The sequence below is a fragment of the Cavia porcellus genome, unplaced genomic scaffold (assembly GCF_034190915.1).
Source record: "Cavia porcellus strain 051 isolate PalLab524CR breed Dunkin Hartley unplaced genomic scaffold, mCavPor4.1 scaffold_1, whole genome shotgun sequence".
Taxonomy (NCBI): domain Eukaryota; kingdom Metazoa; phylum Chordata; class Mammalia; order Rodentia; family Caviidae; genus Cavia; species Cavia porcellus.
In genome coordinates this window covers 182365287-182387359 of record NW_026947484.1, presented here as the reverse complement: position 1 = coordinate 182387359, position 22073 = coordinate 182365287, and the positions used below count along the sequence as shown (strand labels likewise).

At 36.3% G+C, this 22073-nt stretch overlaps 1 protein-coding gene across 20 annotated transcripts in view; it reads left to right on the top strand.

The window, feature by feature from the left end:
* Positions 1-22073, top strand: part of LOC100721890 (FSD1-like protein) — a 177541-nt gene that overhangs the window by 110841 nt on the left and 44627 nt on the right. For 15 of the 20 annotated variants that reach the window (XR_010039215.1, XM_063224391.1, XM_063224351.1 and 12 more), the window contains 3 exons: positions 4632-4818; positions 12598-12657; positions 16535-16732. The exons of 1 other annotated variant lie outside the window; for it this stretch is intronic. Coding sequence is in view for 17 of the 19 variants with exons in the window: in XM_063224391.1 (XP_063080461.1) it covers positions 4632-4818; positions 12598-12657; positions 16535-16732 (445 nt within the window). In the remaining 2 variants the exon portion in view is untranslated. Of the gene's footprint in view, positions 1-4631; positions 4819-9796; positions 9926-12597; positions 12658-16534; positions 16733-22073 lie in introns of those variants that run through there. 4 more of the 20 variants (XR_010039218.1, XM_013153443.3, XM_013153444.3 and 1 more) reach the window with 4 other exon arrangements.

Below are 22073 nucleotides of genomic sequence, written 5' to 3'. Positions count from 1 at the left end.
GCAATCCAAGGCTTCACACTGAGCCTCATCACACTGAGCCTGGTTGGTTGGTTGGTTGGTTGGTTTTGAGACAAGGTCTTGATAAATCACTAAACTGCCTGGGTTGGGCTGGAACTTGGCAATCATTTGCCTCAGCCTCTTGGAGTCTTGGGATTACAAGTGTGTGCCACTATACCCTGCTTCAACCCTTTCAAACTGGAGTGAGATGGAACCTCAGAGTAGTTCTGATTGTCATTTAACAAATAGTTAAAGATATTTCTGTACTTCTTTTGAGAAGTGACTATTCAGTTCATTTCCCCTGTTTTTTGATTTGTTTCTTGGGGGATTAATTTCATGAGTTCTTTGTGCATTTTTTGTATTAATCATCTATCAGAAGACTAAGATTTTCTCCCGTTCTGTGGGTTGTATATTGTCTCTCTAATTATTTCATTTGTTATACAGAAGCTTTTCAATTTGATGTAATCTCACTCACTGATTGATATTATTTCTTATGCTTTTAGAGTTCTAGTCAGGCTTTGCCTGTGGCTGTGGTGTCAAGTTTTTTCCATGAATTGTCTTCCAGCATTTTTAGTTTCTGGTTTTATCTCTAGGTCTTTGATCCACATTGTGATTTAATACAGAGCAAAAGATAGAGCTCTAGCTTTATTTTTCTGCATCTAAATATTCAGTTTTTCCAGCACTATTTGTTAAAGTGGATGTGTTTTCTTAGTGTAGGTTTTTGGCCTCTTTGTCAAACCTCAGATGGCTATAGGTACATGGGTTTATTTCTGTCTTCTGTTTTGTTATGCTGGTATACATGTCTGTTTCTGTATAAGTACCATGATGTTTGGTTTGGTTTGGTGTTTAGAGACAGAATCTTACTGTGTAGCTCAGGCTGGACCTGAACTTACTAGTTAGCCCCGGTTTGCTTTGAACATACAGCAATCCTCCTGCCTCAGGCTCTCGAGTGCTGGGATTACAGGTGTGCCTCACCATGCTGGACCATTACTATGGCTTTGCAGTATAATTTGAAATTCAGTATAATGATGCTCCCAACATTCCTCTTTACTTCTTTTCTTATCCACTTTCTCTTCCGTAGGTCTTTGATTTCAGCTACTGTTTCCAAAACCCCTTCACATCCTAGTCATTTACAAAGGAGTTGCTGTGTATTTGACTTTTCTAGAGGACCAGATGGACAGACTACATTTTCTATCTTGTGTTTCCCAATATTATGTTGAGGCAGAAGTTATGTTGTGAAAGACTGAGAAATGATAAGGCAGGTTGTGGTGGTAAACACATATAATAACAGTGAATCAGGAGATTGAGGCAGGTACATCACAAGTTTGAGGCCAGCTTCGCCAACTTAATGAGTCCTTGTCTCTCAATAAATAAGTGCATAAAGTGTGGGGTATGCTTCAGTGTTAAAGTGCTTTCCAAACATGTATAAGGCTGGGAATTCAACCTCCAGTACCACCAAAAAGAAAAAAAAAAGGTGAATAAATGATAAATAGGTGAAGACTTCTTAATCTTCTGCAGTCTAATCTTTACTTCCAGGCTGTTGACACTGTTACAGAAGTTAACAGTGAAAGCAAAGGAAATGAACCGTCATATCTAGGGAAGACTGAAGGGCCGCCATGGTACTGAACCTCTTTGTACTTCTCAAAATAGCTGAAAAAAAATTTTTTTGTCTTACCTCTGAATATATCCTCAGAATCCTTTTCTCCTTATGACTCCTATTCTGTCTTAGCCCTGTAACCACACCTTTGCCTCATTGTACAGTTGAGCTTCATTTTATTTTGTAATTCAGGGCATACTGACACTCAGTATGTCGACCTCTCACTCCCTGCATGTCAGTTTTGCCTGCCTACCCCCTCTGCCTTCCTCTCATTCCCTGATATCTCTGAGTAAGTTGTACCTACCAGCACTGCAGGCACTGCACTGTCACATATCATCTTATAAGCCTGAATCAGATGTCAGGGCAGGACATTGTTGTCTGAGAGGCCCTGATATCAAGTTGATAAGAGGTAGAAATGGGAGAAGGAGATTATTAAAGTCAGGCTGTTAGACATTCTTTCAAACATACCCCTCTTTAGGCAATTCTCAAAAGAGTAGGAGCAAAGAGGAGTGTCAGATTAAACCATATCCCAAGGTTTTTCATACCAGTACCTTCAAAGAACAAGTGGTAACATGTATGAGGAAGTAGGCCATTGAATAAATGCAGAGCGCTGCTCTTGGCTGTAGAGAGCCTGAAAACTCCAGAAAGTTTCGGCCTGTACATTTTTTTCATCATATTTGGGCATGATTTTCATCTGCTATCAGTTTTATCTCACCTTTTTCATGTCTGGACATATAATAAATTTGTAATAAAAAATGAAAGGAAGAATAAAAGAATGTATTCTTGACTGTGGTGACCAGTCTTAGGTTGTAGCTTCCCAGGGCTCAAAGATGGCGGAGATTGATAGCTCTGACATCTCTAACCCATTTGTGGTTCCCTTGGTAAAAAGTCAGCCGTTTATTTCTTCTTCTCTAAATCTCAACTTATGTACTAGGTGCATCCTAATTCCATTTCTTCTAAGTAAAATTCTTTGTTATAATATATTTATACTAACAGCATATTTGCATTAGAATTTTAAGATACTTGTGTTGCTTAAACCTCTTTAAGTTCCCTTACCACCCCAGTCTCTTTTCTGCAGACATTTGTCATTTTTTTCCCTCTTTTCCCACTCACTTCAGTTTATTTTTTACAATACTATCTTCTTCAATACTATCTTCTTCTTAAGAAAAATCCTCTGGTGTTTTTTCTGTGATAGCTAAAGTGCTGCATATAAAAAGAAATAATATTTTGTTTAGGTTTCATTCCACACTGTTCTGTATGATGCTGTTAAGTATTTATAGTTTGAGAGTTGTAACCAGGTGTTGGCTTTAATCTCAAAAAATCATTTATTTGATATTTTATACTCTAATTATAAAAGTCCCTGCAGGACAGAGGGCTTTTATTTAATATTTTTAGTGCTCTTGTGCATTGTGCAGTTTATTTTAGTATAATTAACATACTTCCTAGTACTTGGTAGTAGTTCAGTCCATTTTAGGCCAGTAGAAGAATGATTTGTGGGCACTAATAGCTGTTAATCAAAATAGAACATGGTAACTCCTTAAAGTTAGTTGGCCTCCTTATGCTCTCCTCTCCCCTCCCCTCCCCTCCCCTCTCTCTCTCTCTCTCTTTCATTGAGACAGGGTCTTGCAAAGTTGCCCAGCCTGGACTTTCAGTTCTCTTGTCTCGGCCTCCCGAGTAGCGAGTAGCGTGCCATCACACCTAGCTTAGAGTAGTGGCTCTTAATAGATAATGGTGGTGATCAGGAATGGTGCTTATGCATTTTGGAAAAGCTTCCCATCTTTTCTGGGTACGTCACTCCACTCCCATCACTACTGCTGTTCTTTTGCAAGCTTCCGGACTTGTCTAAACTCTTAGAAGATGGGAACTGTATTTTAAACTGTCTTATCATTTTATCTCCATTGCTTAGCTTTTTTTCCCCATCTATGCTTAGTAAATACACAGTAAGTATTTACTTCCTGTAGTAAAACTGAAAGTTTAGAAATGGGAAAGGTCATTTTTGACTTTTGGAAGCTCATTGAAGACATCATTTAAACAGTCATGTAAAAGCAGGCGTGAATAGCTGGTTTTTATGGAAGTAGATGAAAGCATTTCAGAAAAGAAAGAGGAATGAGGGAAGCAGTCTTCCGGGTCCCCATGGCAGACCCTGGCTCGCTGGAAGGCCTGGTTTAGCTTCTTGCTGAGTCTCTCCCCATTTCCTGTGGTGGAATTAATTAACGTAATTAGTTTGGACTAGTGAAACTCATACAACGGTTCAAGATTCTGATAAGTGGACTTCCAGGCAAATGGTGGAATGGTGAGCAGCGGAGAAAGAACCTCTCCAAGTTGTGTCCAGACCTTGGAATACTGCAGCATGAGCTAGAGAGGCAGAAGAGAAGTGGGTCCTATCAACACAGGAAGGATCTGAACTGAGACTATGGAGAGAGATAATTTGTGGATTCAGCAAAAATAAGAAAACCAGCGGTAACAGCCCTGCTGGATGGGGAGAACCAGCAAGGAAGCCACTTCTGCCTCCCCTGTCCAACACCTGTAAGCACGCAGACAAAACACAGGCAGAGTGATGATCACTGAAGCAGGGAAGTAATCTGACATGTATGTTGCTGATTGACTTTACAGGGCTGGGGCTGGTAGTCTGGGCAACTATTTAAAGGATAAACAATATGCAATACAGTAAGATTGTAGATTTCCTGCTGTTCTATCACTGGATCGTTTTGTTTCTTGTTACTGTTCTGTTATATTCCCTTTAGGGCTATCATATAGAGCATATCTCTTGACTAAAAACTTGTTTCAGCTTCTTGGCCCGAGTGTGGTTCTCAGTGCGGTCAGTAGCTGCAGGATCACTTAGGGACTTGTCAGAGATGCACATTCGTAGGCTCCCCACCAGATCTACTGAATCAGGGGCTTGGAAGAAGCCCTTCTCCTTGCTCACACTCCTTGTTCTGTGGCACTTTAGAGAAGTTTTTCTTTCTGTTATTGCTGATTTAGAGGTAGGAATTTAAAATACTGTTTTGAATCTTCAGAAGTATATTTTTGTCCACAGAAAACAAGTTTGTCTTCCTATCCAAAAAGATGAAAATAACTGGGTTACTTATGAAACACAACCGAGTGAATACCACAGACTGATGAGTAAGATCAGTAAGAACGTGATTTTGGCCCTTTTCACGCTGGCAAGTTCTGCTTTTCTGCTGTTTCAGTTGTACTACTACAAGCACTATTTATCAGCAAAGGTAATTTTTTTCTTTCTTATCGTTTGACTTTGTTTTAGCTGTGTATTTTCTTAATATACTTCCCATTTGGAATGCATAAAATTTATCAGTTTTTCAATCTATGCAGAAACATTTACTTTCTCATTTTTGTGGGACACAGTATGCAATTTAGAAGTGCAGTTCAATGTTTTTTGTAATTATACACTGTAAAGTCCAAAGTGCCAAGTTTCAGTACCATTTCAGCTGTTGAAATTTTCTGATTTAGTTAATACAGAATTGTTTTTCTGCTAAACAGAGAACCCCTTGGTATTTTGCTAAACAGGCAGTCCCTCACTTAAATGAAATTGATGGCAAATTTGATTAGACACTAAAATTAATTTGTTACTGTAATTTGTGTTTTAATTAGAATCTACCAGAGAATAGTAATGGTGTAACTTACCTTTATCTGTATCTACCAGACTAATTAGAGACAGTGGTCTAGAAATTAATATTTTCTTCTAGTAGTAAATGCCCATAGGACTTTATCAAGAAAGACTACAAAGGTTCTCACGATCTTAAGGAAACATTACCTTAAAATCTGTCATTTGCTCAGCAAAGAGGTATTTGCTTAGAGCGATGCCTTGTATGTGGATGTTCCCCCAAAGCCTCATGCCATTAGATGGGGCTTTTTCAGAGCTGCTGGATCTAGCATGTGTGATTGATTCATGGTGCAATGCTAGGATTAAGGATGAGTGGATTACTAAGTTAGTCCATTAGTTAGTTTGACACTACCCTAATTCTGGTAGCCTGGATACAATGTAAGGGACAGAGGAGGCTTGTTTTGTCTCTTATTGCTTTGCTACCTTCTCCCTGCCATGAACTGTTTCTTTTTTCCAACACCTGTTTGCCATGCCACTCTTCCTTAGAGCAGCAGATTATGGACTGAAACCTCTAAAATCTGTGAGCTAACTAAACCTCTCCTCTTTTAACTCGGGAGCTGGTGTTTTGACCCAGCAATGACAGAAAAGTGATTGAGACAATTAGTATTAAGGAGGCCTATTTCTTGATAATGTTTAGGATGTTAACACAATTTCTTTGGGTTCTACCTGGCTAAACAAAGTTAGCTTTCCTGTATCAATTAAATGAAGTTTGAATAATTCAGCACATTGTATCTGTTGGATCTGCTAGAATTCCGTAGATAGAGTTGACTTTTCAGAGTTAAAACAACTCTCTAGGTATCTGTAATATAAGCTGTAATGAACCTTGTAAGAATTTTCTAAGGACTTTAACTTTCAAGTATAGTACATATTGATAGCATATGTTTTCTGCTTTTTTAAAAGGTTTACATTACATTAGTTTGATTAATAAAATTAAATTCAGTTATTATAGTGCTCTTAGAGCCTATGTTTATCACTCCTTCATAAATGAGTTATCTATGGCCCAGTTATACCTTCTTGCTTATAATTACTGAGTCCCAATCCTAAAATTTATGTTTTTACTCAAAAAAGCTGCTTTGACATGTAAATAAAAGATGTTCAAATGGAACACTATAAGATTAATTAGATATAAAATGAGATTCCTTTAAGGAATATGGAAGCATAAAAGAAAATAACAAAATCTTTGATACATGGGTAGAGGAAACCCAAAGCAGGGTTTGTGTAAAGCACTGAGTGTTCCAAGCTTTATGTTTTTCTTGACTTAGTCAAGATAAACCACACTTGACCCTGCAGTAATCAGCTGTTCCTGTTACCTGTGTGGCCACTTATCAGGTTGTATGCTCAGATACCTTGTGTTACGTTTAGTAACCAACGTGTGTTTGGTTAAGAGGGAGTTGAAAGAGGAGTTTGGATTTCAAGTTTGTAATAATCATAGTGAGCAGTTTCATATGACATCATTAAAAATAGAAAATAAACTAAGTTTTATGTTCTATGCCGGTAATCCTAGCACTGTGGTAGCTGAGATAGGAGGATTACAAATTCAAGTCCTGCTTGGGCAACTTAGTGAGACCCTGTCACAAAATTTTTAAAAATGTTTAAAAAGAGCTGGGAATATAGTTTAGTAGCAGAGAACCCCTGGGTTCAATCCTCTAGTACCAGAAAAGGGGAAAAAAAGAAAAAAGCAAACCAGTCTTATAGCCATTTTTAACCGATAGCCAACAAAGACTTTTTGAAATATCCTTAGTTGGTCAGGTATTAATAAAATTATGCAAGAAACATGTTTTTCCCTTGATCTTTGTCTGTTGGCTCATCCCATTTTACTGTGAAGAATACTGTATAGACCTTTGCTGAATATTATACTCAATGAGTTGGTCTAATATGACAATATTAGATGAATACTACCACCCTTCCTTCCCGTCTCCTCCCACTTTTGTCATCCTAGGGAAATGTGAAAGAGTATCTTTTACTTTTCATTTTACTTTATTTTAAAGAGAATTAAGCCAAACAAAATAAAACAGAATAAAGCCAATCAAAACAAAACAATGAAAGTAATTCAGAGTTTCAAAACAAGGTAATAGGAAATCAGCAATGGCTACCATAATGTCTCTTTTTATTTTCAAAGTAACTGTCCAGACTAACAGTCATAAGCATGTAAAATTAACTAAAGAATACAAGAACTAAGTTCTTTATTTCAGTTGTTACCTTTTCAGAAATTTCAGGTATGTAATTCAGGTATCTAATTCTGCAATGTCTGGTTCTCTTAGACTTGTTCTCTGTGGGCTGGAGGTCTGAGATTGTGTTTGTTCCTTCGTCTTGACATTTTCCTGTGTTCCTCCGAATCAGCCCACTGCTGCATCCCGGATGCTTCCTGCATTGACTGCCAGTCCCTCAGTGTAGTAGATTGGACAAGGCACCTGGTCCTGCAATCTGGGATTCCTGGAGTGGTGGAGAGTCGGGGGGGGGGGTGATTCAGCCATGCTCCCCCCTATGGTGGTGGGGCCTCGTGGCAGGGCTTCTTCTCCAGTTCCTTGTTGGGCTCACCAGCTCTCTCTGGGCCTGTGGCATATTACAGATTACATTTATGACTCCACTCCATTAAGAATTTCAGTAGCTTAGGAGTAAATGGACGAATGTTTCTACCAGAAAGAACGAGAAGGGGAAGGCTGGCTACTTGAAGGTATACTGAATTGTGGTTTGTGTTTCTGATCCTTCAGTTTGTACGTTTTTAAACAATTGGGAAAAAAACTAGCTGCTTGAGACTTTTTTTTTAAAAAAAAGTATTACCATTTGTTTCTATGAAGAATGTTTTAAGAACATGCATATGAAGGATTTAGCTTTTTGATTTCTTTAGAAATTAGACAAAGGACTTCTATCTAGAACATATAAAGAATAAAAGCAAAAATTAGGTTGCCCACATTCAAAGACCCAGTCCAGAAAGGACATCTGAGATGAATACACACTTCTCAGATGAAGATATACAAATGCCAAATAAATATATGAAAAAATGTTCAACATCATTGGTCATTTGAGAAATGCAAATTAAAACAGCACTGAGATCCCATTTCACCCCAGAAAGAATGGCTATCATCAAAAAATATTCCAATAACAAATGCTGGTGGGGCTGTGGGGAAAAAGAAACCCTTCTCCACTGTTGGTATAAGTGTAGACTGGTACAGCCACTGTGGAATCAGTGTGGAGATTCCTCAAAAACCTAGGATTAGCGGTTCCATTTGACCTAATTGTCCCCCTTCTGGATATTTTTCCAGAAGAATTGAAAACATCATACCACAGCAATATATGTGCATCTATGTATACATAGCAGTACAATTTGTAATAGTTAAATGTTAGAAACAACCCAAATACCCATCAGCCAAGGAGCAGATAAAAAAGATGTGGTATTTTAGTACAATGGAGAACTATTCAGGTATAAAGGAAGATAAACTTGAGGCTTTTATAGGTAAATGGATGCAATTAGAGACCATACTCATAAGTGAAATAAATCAGACTTGCATGTGCAAACATCATTATCTCCCTAATGTAGGAAACTGAAAGAGTAAATAAGTTTAAAAAGTACACTAGATGTTGTGAAAGGAAAGAAACTGCTCAAAAGGAAAAAATAACTGGGATAGGGGAAAGGAGAAAAGAAAGAAGGGAGAAAATATATATAATACATATTACATATATATATACACACACACACAAAACATAGCTGAGATAATTGTGCTACTCATTCTATTAGTTTATTGAAAGGAACAGTTAGTGCTTATATTGTTTGATCAACTTCGCATGCCTGTATCTGGTAATCTGAGCAGCTATTTTGAAGACAACAATATGTAATATAATAACCATTGTTAGTTTCCTGTTATCTTGTCTTGAAATTCTATATTGTGTTTATTGTTTTTTATCTTTAAAATAAAAGAAACAGGTCGTTGTAGTCTGCCTTCCAAAAATAACAAGATTGTCCCATAAATCTTTATGTCCTAGTTCCCAAATGTTTTTTTTCCTTGATAGTCTGTCTTAACTGTTTCAGTTATCAGTTTTGCTGTTCATTTTTACAATTCTTGTTGGCATCTATTTCTTTATTCATTTTCCTTAAATTTTTACTTCGTAGGCAGTGTTTCACAATATTTTTAGGGCGTTATTAACCTACTGACTTTATATAGCATTTCTTTCAGGTTATTAATTCATTCGTCAGGTATTTGTTGAAAGTTTACTATGTGCCAGACATAATACTGGACTGAAACACAGTGATGAATGAAATTCAATCCTTGCTCTCTACAGACTCACAAATTGGGGGATTTTGGAGTTAAAAATTGAAAAAAATCAAGGGATACACAGTATAAACAAATAACTATAATATTTACTATTTCTTCAAAGTGCACATCAAACCACTTCTCCCTAGTTTACTACTTAAAAACTCTTCTGACCCCTAGTGTCTGCACTTTGTAATCCTTCCTTATTGATGTAAGAGTTAGTTTCTGTAAATACTGACCTGGCCATGTTCTCTGCATAGCATACCTATGAAAACTAAGATCCATCCTTCTTAGTACGATATATAGATATGTTTGTGTTTTTGTCTTTAGAGCCTTTCCACACCGTACTCTGCCTTGGAGGCTGACTGCATTAGCTGGGCTCCCTTACCCTTTGGTGCCCAATTGGGTTCAGCCAATGGAAGCTATCAAAAGGAGTTTGGAAACTAGAAAGAAAAAGAGGTCAGGTTGTTTATTCTCTTGATTCTCTATCTTTAGGGTCATTGCTTGACAGTGATTGTATTTCCCCTATACAGTTACAGTTTAGATAAAAGAGAGGAGACAAATGTACATACCTGCTCAGGTTCTGAGCTTTGGGACCCTTCATTGTGTCATGGAAGAGGAAAGAACGAGCTAGTGAAACTAAGGAGTAGCCAGAGACAAATAGTAGGAACCCTAGAAGTATGGGGATCCTGAGAGTCAAATGAATGAAATGTTTCATTGAGGCAGAACATTTCAATTCTTGGTATAATCAAATGAAACTAATAATAACTATTGAAATTAGCAGTATGGAGATCATGGGTGATCTTAATTAATGCTTGACATTGTATATTTAAGCTCTAGTAAATTTACGCTCTTAAAAGTTCTCTGTTTTTGGGCCAGGGATTAAGCTCAGCGGCATAAGCACCTGCCTGGCAAGAACAGGGTTGTGAGTTTGATTCCCAGTGCCACAAAAAACAAACAAACAAAAGAAGGATTCTGTTTTCTCAGGGAAATAGAAAGCAATGCCATAAAGATAGATAGGGAAGAAATGTTGGAAAGAGACAAGGACGGAAAAGTTACCTAGGAGAATGAAAATTAATGGACGAGGGAAAGATAGCACGGTTGGTGGGCAAACTTAAGGCCTGACTTGTAACTGGTAGTCATAAATTTAAAGTGACGCCAGTGAGCAGGTGCCGGTGCATGTACAGAATAGGTGGAGGACTTTATTTTCACTAAGCAAGTAAAATGATATAGAGGCAAGTTATGAGTGTGTACAAGGATGGGGCTTAGAATAAATGTTTTTGATGACGTTGTTTATAAGTACCAAATGTGAAATTATTCAAGTCTTCATCAAATGATGAGTATGGAATAGAATAATGCTGAGTCACAAGAAGAAATTAAGTACTGTTACATCCTACAGCCTAGATGAATCTTTGGACCACATTATGCTAAGTGAAAGACTTGAGATGCAGAAAGACACATACCATGATTCCTTTTTTTTAAATTTGGTACCAGAGATTGAACTCTAGACCTTGTGCTTGCCAGGCAGGCACTTGGGACTTGGCCTGGTAAGCTGAATCCCCTGCCCCCAGGATTCTGTTTTTATGAAATGTCCATACTAGGCAAATTGATGGAGAAAAATTAAGGATAAGTAGTGTTGTGATTGGGACTGAGAGGAGGAAGACGGGAAAGTATCTGCTGCATGGGAACATGCATTCTTTGTGGCACAATGAAAATGTTCTGGGTAGTAATGGTAGTCATACAACTCTGTAAATATATTAAAACTACTGAATTATACACTTTAAAAGCACAACTTTTATGGTATGTGAACTATAGTGCAATGAAAATATAGTCTAGTTCACTAGAAATCTACTTATCTGAAACTCAAATTCAACAAAAGCTCAGGAGTTCAGTCTTTTCTCCTAATGCAGGGCTGTGGTGAACGAGAAATGCCTGTATTACAGAGTTTACAGTCTCTTTAGGCTTGAAGGCTGCTTTTTTTAATTTTGGTATTAGCCATCCAGTCTGTTTTGTATTAAAATGTTATTGGCTAAATTTCTTTTTCGTTTTTTTACCGGTACCGGGGATCAAACTCACGACTGCCTGCTTGCAAGGCAGGGACTTATGCTGCTGAGCTAAATCCCCAGCCCCTATTGGCTAAATTTCAAAGCTTGTGAAGAAAGATGAACTCTGGCTCTACTTTAACACTCACTGTATTCATCCCTGTTTCCTCCTTCTCCCTCCAATTAACAAAACCATAGTAAGCATTTACTGCGCACCAAGCACTGTGCTAAGCGCTAGTGAGACAAGACGGTAGTAGGCTTGGTTCCTGCCCTTGAGAATGAGTGTAGTGGCGAGAAATTTCCTATTATTAAAAACATGGAGCTAATTTCACTTTTAAGGTGAGGTTACTCTGATTGTTCTTCAGCATCTTCCCATTTTGAGCATTTAGGTGAAGGACACGTCAAAAGCAAAGGAAATTTATTTGGATCTTCTTTGAGCTTGAAACATTCTTCCTCTTGCCTTTAGATTTACTTTGAAGGTCTTTCAGCTTATCAGATAAAAACTGATATTTTTCTTCATCCTGATTCTCTAGGCCCAAATATTTTTTAAAATATTATTTAAGAAATAACTACATTTGAAACTATGCTAAATGTGAGAAGTGTGGGCCCCAGGACTGTCTAAACCAGAAGTAATGCCTACTTTGTATTGTGAGGAATAGACATTAATATGTAATTCATACATAGATGTGCCATTGTGCCTGACAGGAGCTGCTCAGGAAATATACTTTCTTTTCACTTTACCAAAGGATTCAGGCACTAATTTGGAATATGGAAATAAGTTGAGGTTAGAAATACAGAACTAGGTAGACAAACTGATTCCGGAGAAGTAGCAGAGTTGCTATTCATTGATGGGCATTACTTGGTTCAGAGATAACTGTTTAATAACTTCTGTTAGTATTTTACATGTTAGATTTTTACGTTGTAAAATTAGAGAATTCTTGACTCCTGGTATGTAAACATAAGTATTTGGATAATGCTTTTTAATGACTGTGAGCTAATTGCTGTATACAGTTTGACTCTTGTACTTACCCTAAATACAGTGTTACATACAGGGCTTTTAATTTGCTAAATCTTTTGTTACTTTTCTAGAATGGAGCTGGTTTATCAAAATCTAAAGGAAGTAGAATTGGATTTGATAGCACACAGTGGGTATGTACAATAAATAAGAAATCTGTCAATTACAGTGTTCATGTGGTTCATTTATTTGTATATTTCCTAAGTATTTGCTGAATGAAGATAGTAACAACAGCAGTTACCTAGGGAATGGGGTAGTTAGTAGCAGGTCTTTATAGAAATCTTAATGGACCAGTACATACTGTTATTCTCAATTTATTTAACTAGAGATCAGTTGGTTAATAAGTGACAAATGCAGATTTTGTCTGTCTCTGGAACTCTTATTCATTGATCTGTGATGCTTCCCCAAATGAATAAACATGTGAATCAGAATTGAAGTAGGAATAAGGAAAAAATTAATGATTAATAATAAAAAGAAAGAAACTAGTAATAGATGTATTATATCTGTGCTTTCCAATTTTCACAGTCTGCACATTAATAATGCATTTTTAGCTTTTCTTCTAACTAAATTTAGAATGAAAAACCATGTTCCATTACTGATAAATAATATTTATCTTGTTAGTATGTGTTATTTCTTGCGGATACAGTTTGATCTTTACTTTCTTTGTGTCCAAAGATGTGGAAGACTACAGATTAGAGTTTCCAAATATTGAGTAGTGATTAAGTCGTTGGAGGCACCAGCTGAACTTCAACTACTGATTTAAAGTAAAGTCTGAGATATTCTGCTATCAGACTTTGTCTAAACTAGCGATATCAATGTAAACTTGTAATTAATTAAAATAGCATATATTTCGCTCAATGAATTAGAGGTAGTCTGAGAATAAGAGAAGCATGATATTCTTAGAATTTATTTTACCTATTCACTATAGTAAAGACTACTTTAAATTAAAAAAGCTATTTTGTGTGCTTCCTGTAAGCCCTTCTCTACTTGCATCCCACTCTTAAGAAGCACAAACACATGTAAGAATTTGAACTAGATTTATTTTCCCATGGGTTAAATAACATACTGAGATTTTAAAATTTATTTTTTAACAGCTGGGGATATATATTGGGAGCATATCATGAATGTTAACGTTCTAGGATATGATAATAGTTAGCAGTAACAAATTTTTCAAATTTTATCATTCCAAGTCTTGATATGTATACTAAAAGAACAAGTTCAGAAAAAAAATTGTAACACTGTAATAGCTTCAGTGGGGTTAGAAGATGCTGCTTTGTATGAATTAAGTGACAATTTTCTGACAATATCCCATTACCTTGTAGTGACTAAAGCAGTCACACAGAATACAGATTGACAATATTTTATTTTTTGAGATGGCCCAGGGCCATCATAAACTTCTGGGCTTAAGTGATCCTCTTCCTTCAGCCTCCAAAAACAGCTGGAACTATCACCAAGGTGATTGCTGTAGTTTAAAATGAAGTTTGTAGTATATAATTTAAAGTATAAAATAACAAAATAGGGCAACCCCATCTTTTTCATTTGGAAAGTGATTTGTGCGGTGAAAATAACAGATTTTTTAAAAGGATTTACTTTGAAGATAAATAAACAAAAATTAAAAATCACCATATTACATTGTTCTTTGTGTTCTCAGTTACATTGCCAGGTATTAGAAAAATTGTAATTGTCAATGAATCACTATAATCTTTGCAAAACCACAGGAAAGGAAGATATACTGAAACACTTTTGTTCTGTTTTTCCCAAAGGAATGAAAAGTAAAATCTGATCAATACTGTAATATTGAGCCCTGATAATTCTAGAATGAGTTAAGACCTAGAGAAAGATGATGATTAGGAGCTAGACGTTTGCTAAGAACAAGTCCTTTTAGGTTTTGGTAAGTTTTAAGAGCTATTTGGTCTCACCAGATCCTATTTCAACAAGACATTTTTCATTCTTATAAACAAAATGAATTACTGAAGGCCAGATGATAATATTCATGTTGATTTAGAATTAGTGGTATTCAAATCAAGTAGCAACCTATTTCTAAGATGCATTGCTCACTGTTGGAAAGAACCTGGCAGCTATTTTGCAAAAATAAATTATAAAATCTCTCCTTGTTCCTTCTGTAATCTATATTCATATTAATGATTATAATGAAGTTATAGTTGTCTTTACAGTATTTTTGTTACACATTAAGCTGAGTGCATCCAGCCATCATTTAAGCACCTTCTATGTACTATTTTCAGTCATCTCATCATTTTTCTCATAAAACTATTTTTTAATTTTTCTAGTCTAAAGCACAGAAAGCATTAACCCTAAAAGAAAAAACATTGATGTATTATCAAAATTCAAAACTGCTCATCAGAGGAGACCCCATTAGTAAAATGAGTAGACATGCCACAGACTACAAAATATGGCAAAACATGTCAATTGACTTTCAAATGCTAAATGAACCTTTCATTCCTGGGATAAACACTACTTGGTTGTAATATTTACTTTTTGTCTTTGCTTTGTTAATTGCTGGAATTGTCTTTATAATATTTTGTTAAGTATTTTTATATCTCCATTCACGAGGATGGTGGTATATAATTTTCTTTCATTGTAATAGTGTGAGAGTTTGCTAATGTATTATGTTGACCTCAAAATCAGCTAGGAAATACTAAGTTTTCTGAAAGTTTTCATAGAATTTGTGTTCTTCCCTTGTTTTATTTTTTAGAGCAGCTCTTTCATTTTTAAATGATGAATACAGTTTTTTAAATAGGTATAGGGCAATTCAGATTCCTTGTCCTCTAATTTTATGAAAAAGTAAAGCAAAATTCCATAAAAAAAAGAGAATAACAGATTGATACACAGCATATCATTATCTTCATTTTCCTCAGTACAAGACTAAGATTCTGACAGAAAAAGAAACATAATAACAAAACTTTCTTCCCTAGTAGTTTTGTTAGATTATATATTTAAAGAAAGCTGTCCATTTCATCCAACTGGTTTATTTTTAGCATAAAATTGTTCATTTTAACTTTTTACTTAGATGCCTGTGCCACAAAGAAATAATAAACATTTTGAAGGCAGAGGTTATTATATTCTTGGAATTTGTATAATATTCTACACTAAAAAAAACCCTGATTCCTATCTTTCATTCTTTTTCTATTCTTAAGAGTCTCAATGTCATTGTCTATTTATGATCTTATATGTGTTTTCATAAGTTCCTCCAATTTTGTGTTAGAATTTTTAAAAATGTATTTTTAATTCCTTGTAGAACCTTTTTGATATGCTGTACATTCCTTTAAATTGCATATTAATGTGTATTAGTTATTCTCTTTATCTTTGCTATTCAAAGGCATAATTTACTCTAAACTGTCATTTAACCTATTTTTATTCTGGTTTTGAAATATCTTGTTTAAATAGAGGGCCTTACTTACTGTCCAGCAGAATTATATTTAAAAATGTTGAAGTATTATTAGAAAATCTTCTATGGGAATGATGAAGTAGGCTATGTATTTTGTTCTGAATCTTTGCTTAGAAGTGTTGCTAAACATTATAAATATGAAAATATAACACACAATTTATTTTTAAATTTGAAAAGTTGACATTACACCTTTTAAAAGCTGACAGATCTAATTTCCCTCACTTTTGCTTGAAAATATATAGCGATACCAGAAAATAATTTGTAAGCACAGAGTATTTACAAAGTTTCTCAGGTGCCACTTCTTCTGTAAAGAGTTTTTCTGTTAATTTGTATGTTGTAATTACTGTTCTGTATGTTGGTTTTAGATATTTTTAGTGTACTGTATGTATTTTACCTTGTATTGTAAATATTTGTTCATCTTCCTTAGAAAATGGTACTTTTGAGTGCAGGAAGCACAGGTGTTAATTTACCTTTTTTTTAGTGCAGTTAATAAGCATGGCATCTATTGGGTAAACACTATACTTTCTTATGAAATTAATAAAAAATATTTAATAAGTGATGGTTTGATTTAGTGGTAGTAAAGGAATTGTTTTCTTCTTGAACAGCGTGCAGTTAAAAAGTTCATTATGTTGACATCCAGCCAAAATGTACCAGTATTCCTTATTGATCCTTTGATTCTGGAGTTGATTAGTAAAAACTTTGAACAAGTCAAAAATACTTCTTCTGCTTCAAAATGCAAGTTTTTCTGTGTTCAGAGAGACTTTACTACATTTGCACTACAATATCATCAATGGAAGAACGAGGTAAGTTGGTTGTTTTTAGATAATGAAATATATGTCTGTTACAAAACAGTCTGGGATAAAACCAGATTAAAATTAAAAATTTGTAATTTTTCTTAAAAATTTCTCAGTTACTTTTCTCTTATTGTTGAGACAAAATACCTGATGCCCAAAATGAAGGAAGGACAGGTTTCTTTCTTACAGTTTTTGGAGGTTTCAGTCCATACTCAGCTGGTAGCAAGGCAAGGTGGTGTGGCTGAGGGGCAGCTGTTCACGGTGGCTACAAACAGCAAGAGCAAAAGGGCAAAAGAGGGGTCATGCCTTCTTCCCTCCCTTATATTTTATGCCGGCTCCACCCCTGGGTGGATGCAGCATTCACACCCCCAATTCCAGTGCTAGACAAACCAATCACAAATGCTAGATTCAGCACCTGCATGACTGCATGAGGCTTGGGGGAACCACCTAGACACAAACCATAACATTCCACCCCTGGTCCCCCAAAGACTCATGTACTTCCTTTATGCAAAAGATATTTAGTTCATCTCCAAGAGTTGCCAAAGTTGTAACACTTTCAGCATTGCTGAAAAGTCCAAGTCTCCTCAGAGATCTAAGACAAACCCTTAGCTGCAAGCCCCTATACAGATGAAAACAAAGTCAAACATTTCCAACATTCAGTGGCACAAGATAAACATTTCCATTCCAAATGGTATAAATGGGAATACAAAGGATTGGGACCAAAGTCCAAAATCCAGTAGGGCAAAATTAAGTCCTGGAGTTCCATGCTCAGCATCTGAAAGCAGTCTGGTTGCGTGCTCCAAAAGGCTTAAGTGACTCCACCCCCATGGCACTTACAGGGGTTTCAGCCCCCACAGCTTCTTTCTTAGGCCCCCTGTGCTTAATCCTTGTAGCTTTCCTTAGACAATCCACACTCCTGGCTTTTTCAAACTTCTGGGGTCTCCACTGCACCTTTGGCTTGACACTCACAGCTTCACACTCTGCCCTCCCAGGCGCACACTGCTTGGCCTCCCAGGCCTTCTGCAGTTGGGGTGGAAGACTTTTCAACTTAAGAACTCATGTATTCTCCATACACCTACCACCAGCACCACATGAATGATGTCAAGGTCTGCTGTCAGCTGGAGCAGTAGCCAGGCTTTCCTCTCTCTTGGTTGTAGGGGTCAAGTGCCTGGATTGCTGGACACCTGAACCTGATTGTGAGGAATAGATCCATTCTGGAACCTGGTGTGGCCACTGCCATTTTGGAGACTGTTTGTGGCCTCCACTGCCATTCTGGAACATGGCACTCTGCAGCTTTCTCTGCTGATCAAAGTCTGTGAGGCTGCAAAGAGTGGATACCTACCATTACTTCCCATGATGCCTCCAGGCTTTTTTTTAAAACCTCATATTGAGGGCTGATTTTCAATAGATAGTAGTGAGGGAGCTATTCTGCAGTATAGGAAACCCCACCCCAGAAACTGGTCATCCATGAATGGTTTGGTGCCAGGTTCCCCATGAATATGCATTCTGTGCAGCCTGTCTTTTTTATTTCTCTATTCCTTTTCAGCAGTTTAGATCTCACCTTTATCTTTACAGTCCACAGCTTTCTAACCAAACTTACAGTGTTTTAAATCACCATGCTAGGCTCTTTGTTCTTGATTTGCAACATAAATCTGGCTAAAAGCCCCCAAAAACTTGCCACTGCCTTGAAATTTCTTCTGCCAGATTAGTTAGTCCACTGCCCTTAATCTCAGTCTCAGGCAAAGTCTTTGGACATAAACAAAATGTAAACTTTCTGCCAAGCCATACCACATATCATATGGAGTCCAACAACCAGTGCAGTCCTTTCTAGAAGAAATCTGCTGAACCTGGTCTTCACCAGCAGGCTTTCTGTCAACCTTCTGGTCTCTTGAGGTCTGACCACAATCTCCTCTACCGAACGCCTAAGCTGTTCCAGCTCTATGCATTCAGGAACATCTCCAAACCTTTCCAAACTTCCCATAAGCCACTCCCAAAAACTCTTGAATCACATTGTCAGGTACAGTCACAGCAACAACCCCACTCCACTGATACCAAATTCTATCTTGGTTACTTTTCTCTTGTTGCTGGGACAAATACCTGACACACAAAGTGAAGCAAGGAAAGGTTTATTTCTTACTGTTGTGGAGGTTTTAGTCCATACTCAGCTGGTTCCAAGACAGGCTGGTGTGGCTAAGGGATAGCCATTCATGGAAGTTGCAGACAGCAAGAGCGAAGGGCCAAAAGGCGGGGACATACCTTCTTCCCTCACTTATACTGTATGCTGGCTCTGCCCCTGAGCGGGTGCAGCATTCACACCACCAATCCCAGTGCTAGACAAATGAACCAGTCACCAATGCTAGATTCAGCATTTCTATAACTGCATGAGACTTGGGGAGATGGACTAGAACAAACTATAACAGTTTCTATAAATTGTATCACAAATATTTTCAGGTATAAATAATATAATAATGAGTGAAGCATATAGGTATAGTTTTCTTATATAACAAGAGGTTAAAATACGCAGTTTGTACCACTGGTAGTATATGCATGCCTGTCGTATGCTATCCATGGTGATTGCATGTACCATCAGTGGTAGCAAGACATACAGATTAGAGCCCCATTGTGAACTTGTTTTTCTAGGAGTTTTTTGGTGAAGTTTTGGGGATCTGTAGAGGATCATGTCATCTGCAAATATTTTAATAATTTAATTTCTTATTTTCCTGTAATATCCCTTTTATTTCCTTCTCTACTGTGATTGCTCTGACCAGCATTTTGAGAACTATATTGAACAGTAGTGTTGACAGTTGACATCTTTGTCTCATTCCTGATCTTACAGAATAAACTTTAGCTTCTCTTCACTCAATAGATGACTTTTGGTTTTGTCATGAACAGGTTTGAACAGATTGAAATAAAGACTTTCTGTACAGTGACTTCAGGATTGTTATTATGAATGGATGTTGGATTTTGTCAAGTGCTTTTTCTGCATCTCTTGAGAGTGACTTTTGTCTTTGCTTCTGTTTGTGTGGTAGGTTATATTTATTGATTTGCATGTGTTGGACCATCCCTGCATCCTTTGGTGATTGCTTTATGATCTTTTTGATGATTTGTTGCATTCTGTTTGCTAATATCTTATTGAAGATTTTTGCATAAATGTTCATTGAAGAGCTTGGTTTCTGGTTGGGTCCTTTTCTGGTTTGGGAATCAGGTTAATGGTTTTTTCTGGGAATTAGTTTGGAAGTAGTAGTTCCCTTTCGATTTTGTTAAACAGTTTGAAGAGTACTGGTGTTAGAGCTTCTCCAAAGTTTTAGTAGAATTTAGTAGAATTTGCCAAGTGATTTTGTCAAGACCTGGGCTTTTCTTAGTTAGTAGCTTTTTAATTTTCAGTTTCATTGACAGATGTTAAATCAGTCAGGATTTTTATATCTTCTCGATTGAGCTTTGTTCATATGTATTTAGATACCTATCAATTTCTTCTGAATTTTCCTTTTTTAGTACAGATTCTCAAAGTAGTTTTCCATGATAGTCTAGATTTTAGCACAGTCTTTTGTGATTTCACCTTTTCCATTTCTCATTGTATTGATTTGGGTCTTTTTTGGTTTCGATACGATTGGTTAAGAGTTTGTCTATTTTGTTTAGTGTTTCAAAGCACCAGCTGTCCAAGTCATTGATTCTTTGTAATTTTTTAGGCTCAATTTTATTTATCACTGCTTAGTCTTTATAATTGCCTTGCTAATGCTATCTTTGGGTTTGGGTTGTTCTTGTTTTTCTACGGTCTTGAGATAGAAATAACCAAAAGTTTATTTCATTTGAACGCATTCTGTTTTTCTGATGTGCTTATTCACAGCTATAAACTTCTCTCTTAGGACAGCTTTCATTGTGTCTCATTAGTTCTAGTACGTTTTATTTACATAATCATTTGATTCTAAGAACTTAATTTCTGCCAAGATCTCATTATTCAAGAGAGTATTGTTTGATTTCTATGGGTTTAAAGAATTTCTGTCTGGTGGTGAAACACAATGATGCTTGAATTGCTCGGTTCTGCTCTGTGTTGTTCTATTACAATGTCCTCTCTTATCTCAATCTTCCCCCTATTTTTAAATTAATCTATTTTCTCTCATTTTTTTAATTAAGGGAAAACTAAATTAATAACGGGACATATTATAGTAACTTTTTTGTTGTCGTATTAACCTGACTTGAACCCCAGTATTGCTCTCCCCATCTTGTTCTGTCTGATTATTATATATTCTATTTTGTTTGATAGTATCAAGTTTGAGGGTATAGGCAATCACTTTGAAGGCAATAAGATACAGTATGATGCCCAATATGGATTGACTGTCATCCTTTTTTTTGAAGTCCTGTAAGGTCCTCAGTGTAGATTTTATTGGTTTTGTTCTGTACTGTTTTGATCAATTCTATTATTCCTGATGATATAGACAACTCAATTTAAAAATAGCAAGAGGCACAATGGTAACCACTTTTGATCACCTGGTATTCTATTTTTGCATCACGTGCTATGCCCACCCTTCTGTTCTAACTGACTCTGTTTTGCTTAGTCACATTTGTTTTTATTCTCTTCAAAAAAGTAGTAAGAACCGTGAGAGTAATAAAACCCTAAAATTCTAATTGTTACTGTAAAAAAAAGAGGAAAAGTGGACTAAGGGATATAACCGCAGGTATGTTTGAGAGTGTAGGATGGAAAACCATATAACTGAGCTTTTGTTGGATCATTGAACGGAACTGTCTCCAATTTCATTGTATGAATGTTCACTTTATATGCTTTAATTTAGTGATATGGATAACTGTTTCTGGGAAGATAATATGTAACCTATTAACTGGTGATTTCTTACTATATATATTTTTTTCTAGAAATACTGTATTATTTGTATCCTTTTACTGCATTGTTTTTTATGTCCTTTCTTTTTCTTTTTTTCTTCTCTCTTTAAATAAAAAAGAAAAAGAAAACAAATAATTACTGTGGTTTCTTTTGCCACTGATTTCTACTTTCATTGCACTATAGTCTGGTAACATACATAGGTTAATTTTGATTCTTTTACATTAGACATACTGTATTGGGTAGTATGTAGTCTTTTATGAGGAAAGTCCCATATGCTGCTGAGAAGAGTGTGTATTCTGTGTTCTTGGGTAGAATACTCTGTAGGTATCTATGAAGTTCATATGTTCAAAATCCATGTGTCTAGTTGATTTACTTGTGACAGTGAGGTGTTAAAGTCTCCCGTTACAATTGTATTGGTGTTTTTTTTTAAAGATAGTAAAATACAAGAACACAAGACAGAACAAAGCCAGTCAAGACAATGCTGAAAAATTGGTACAGTACTTCAGAGCCAAACAC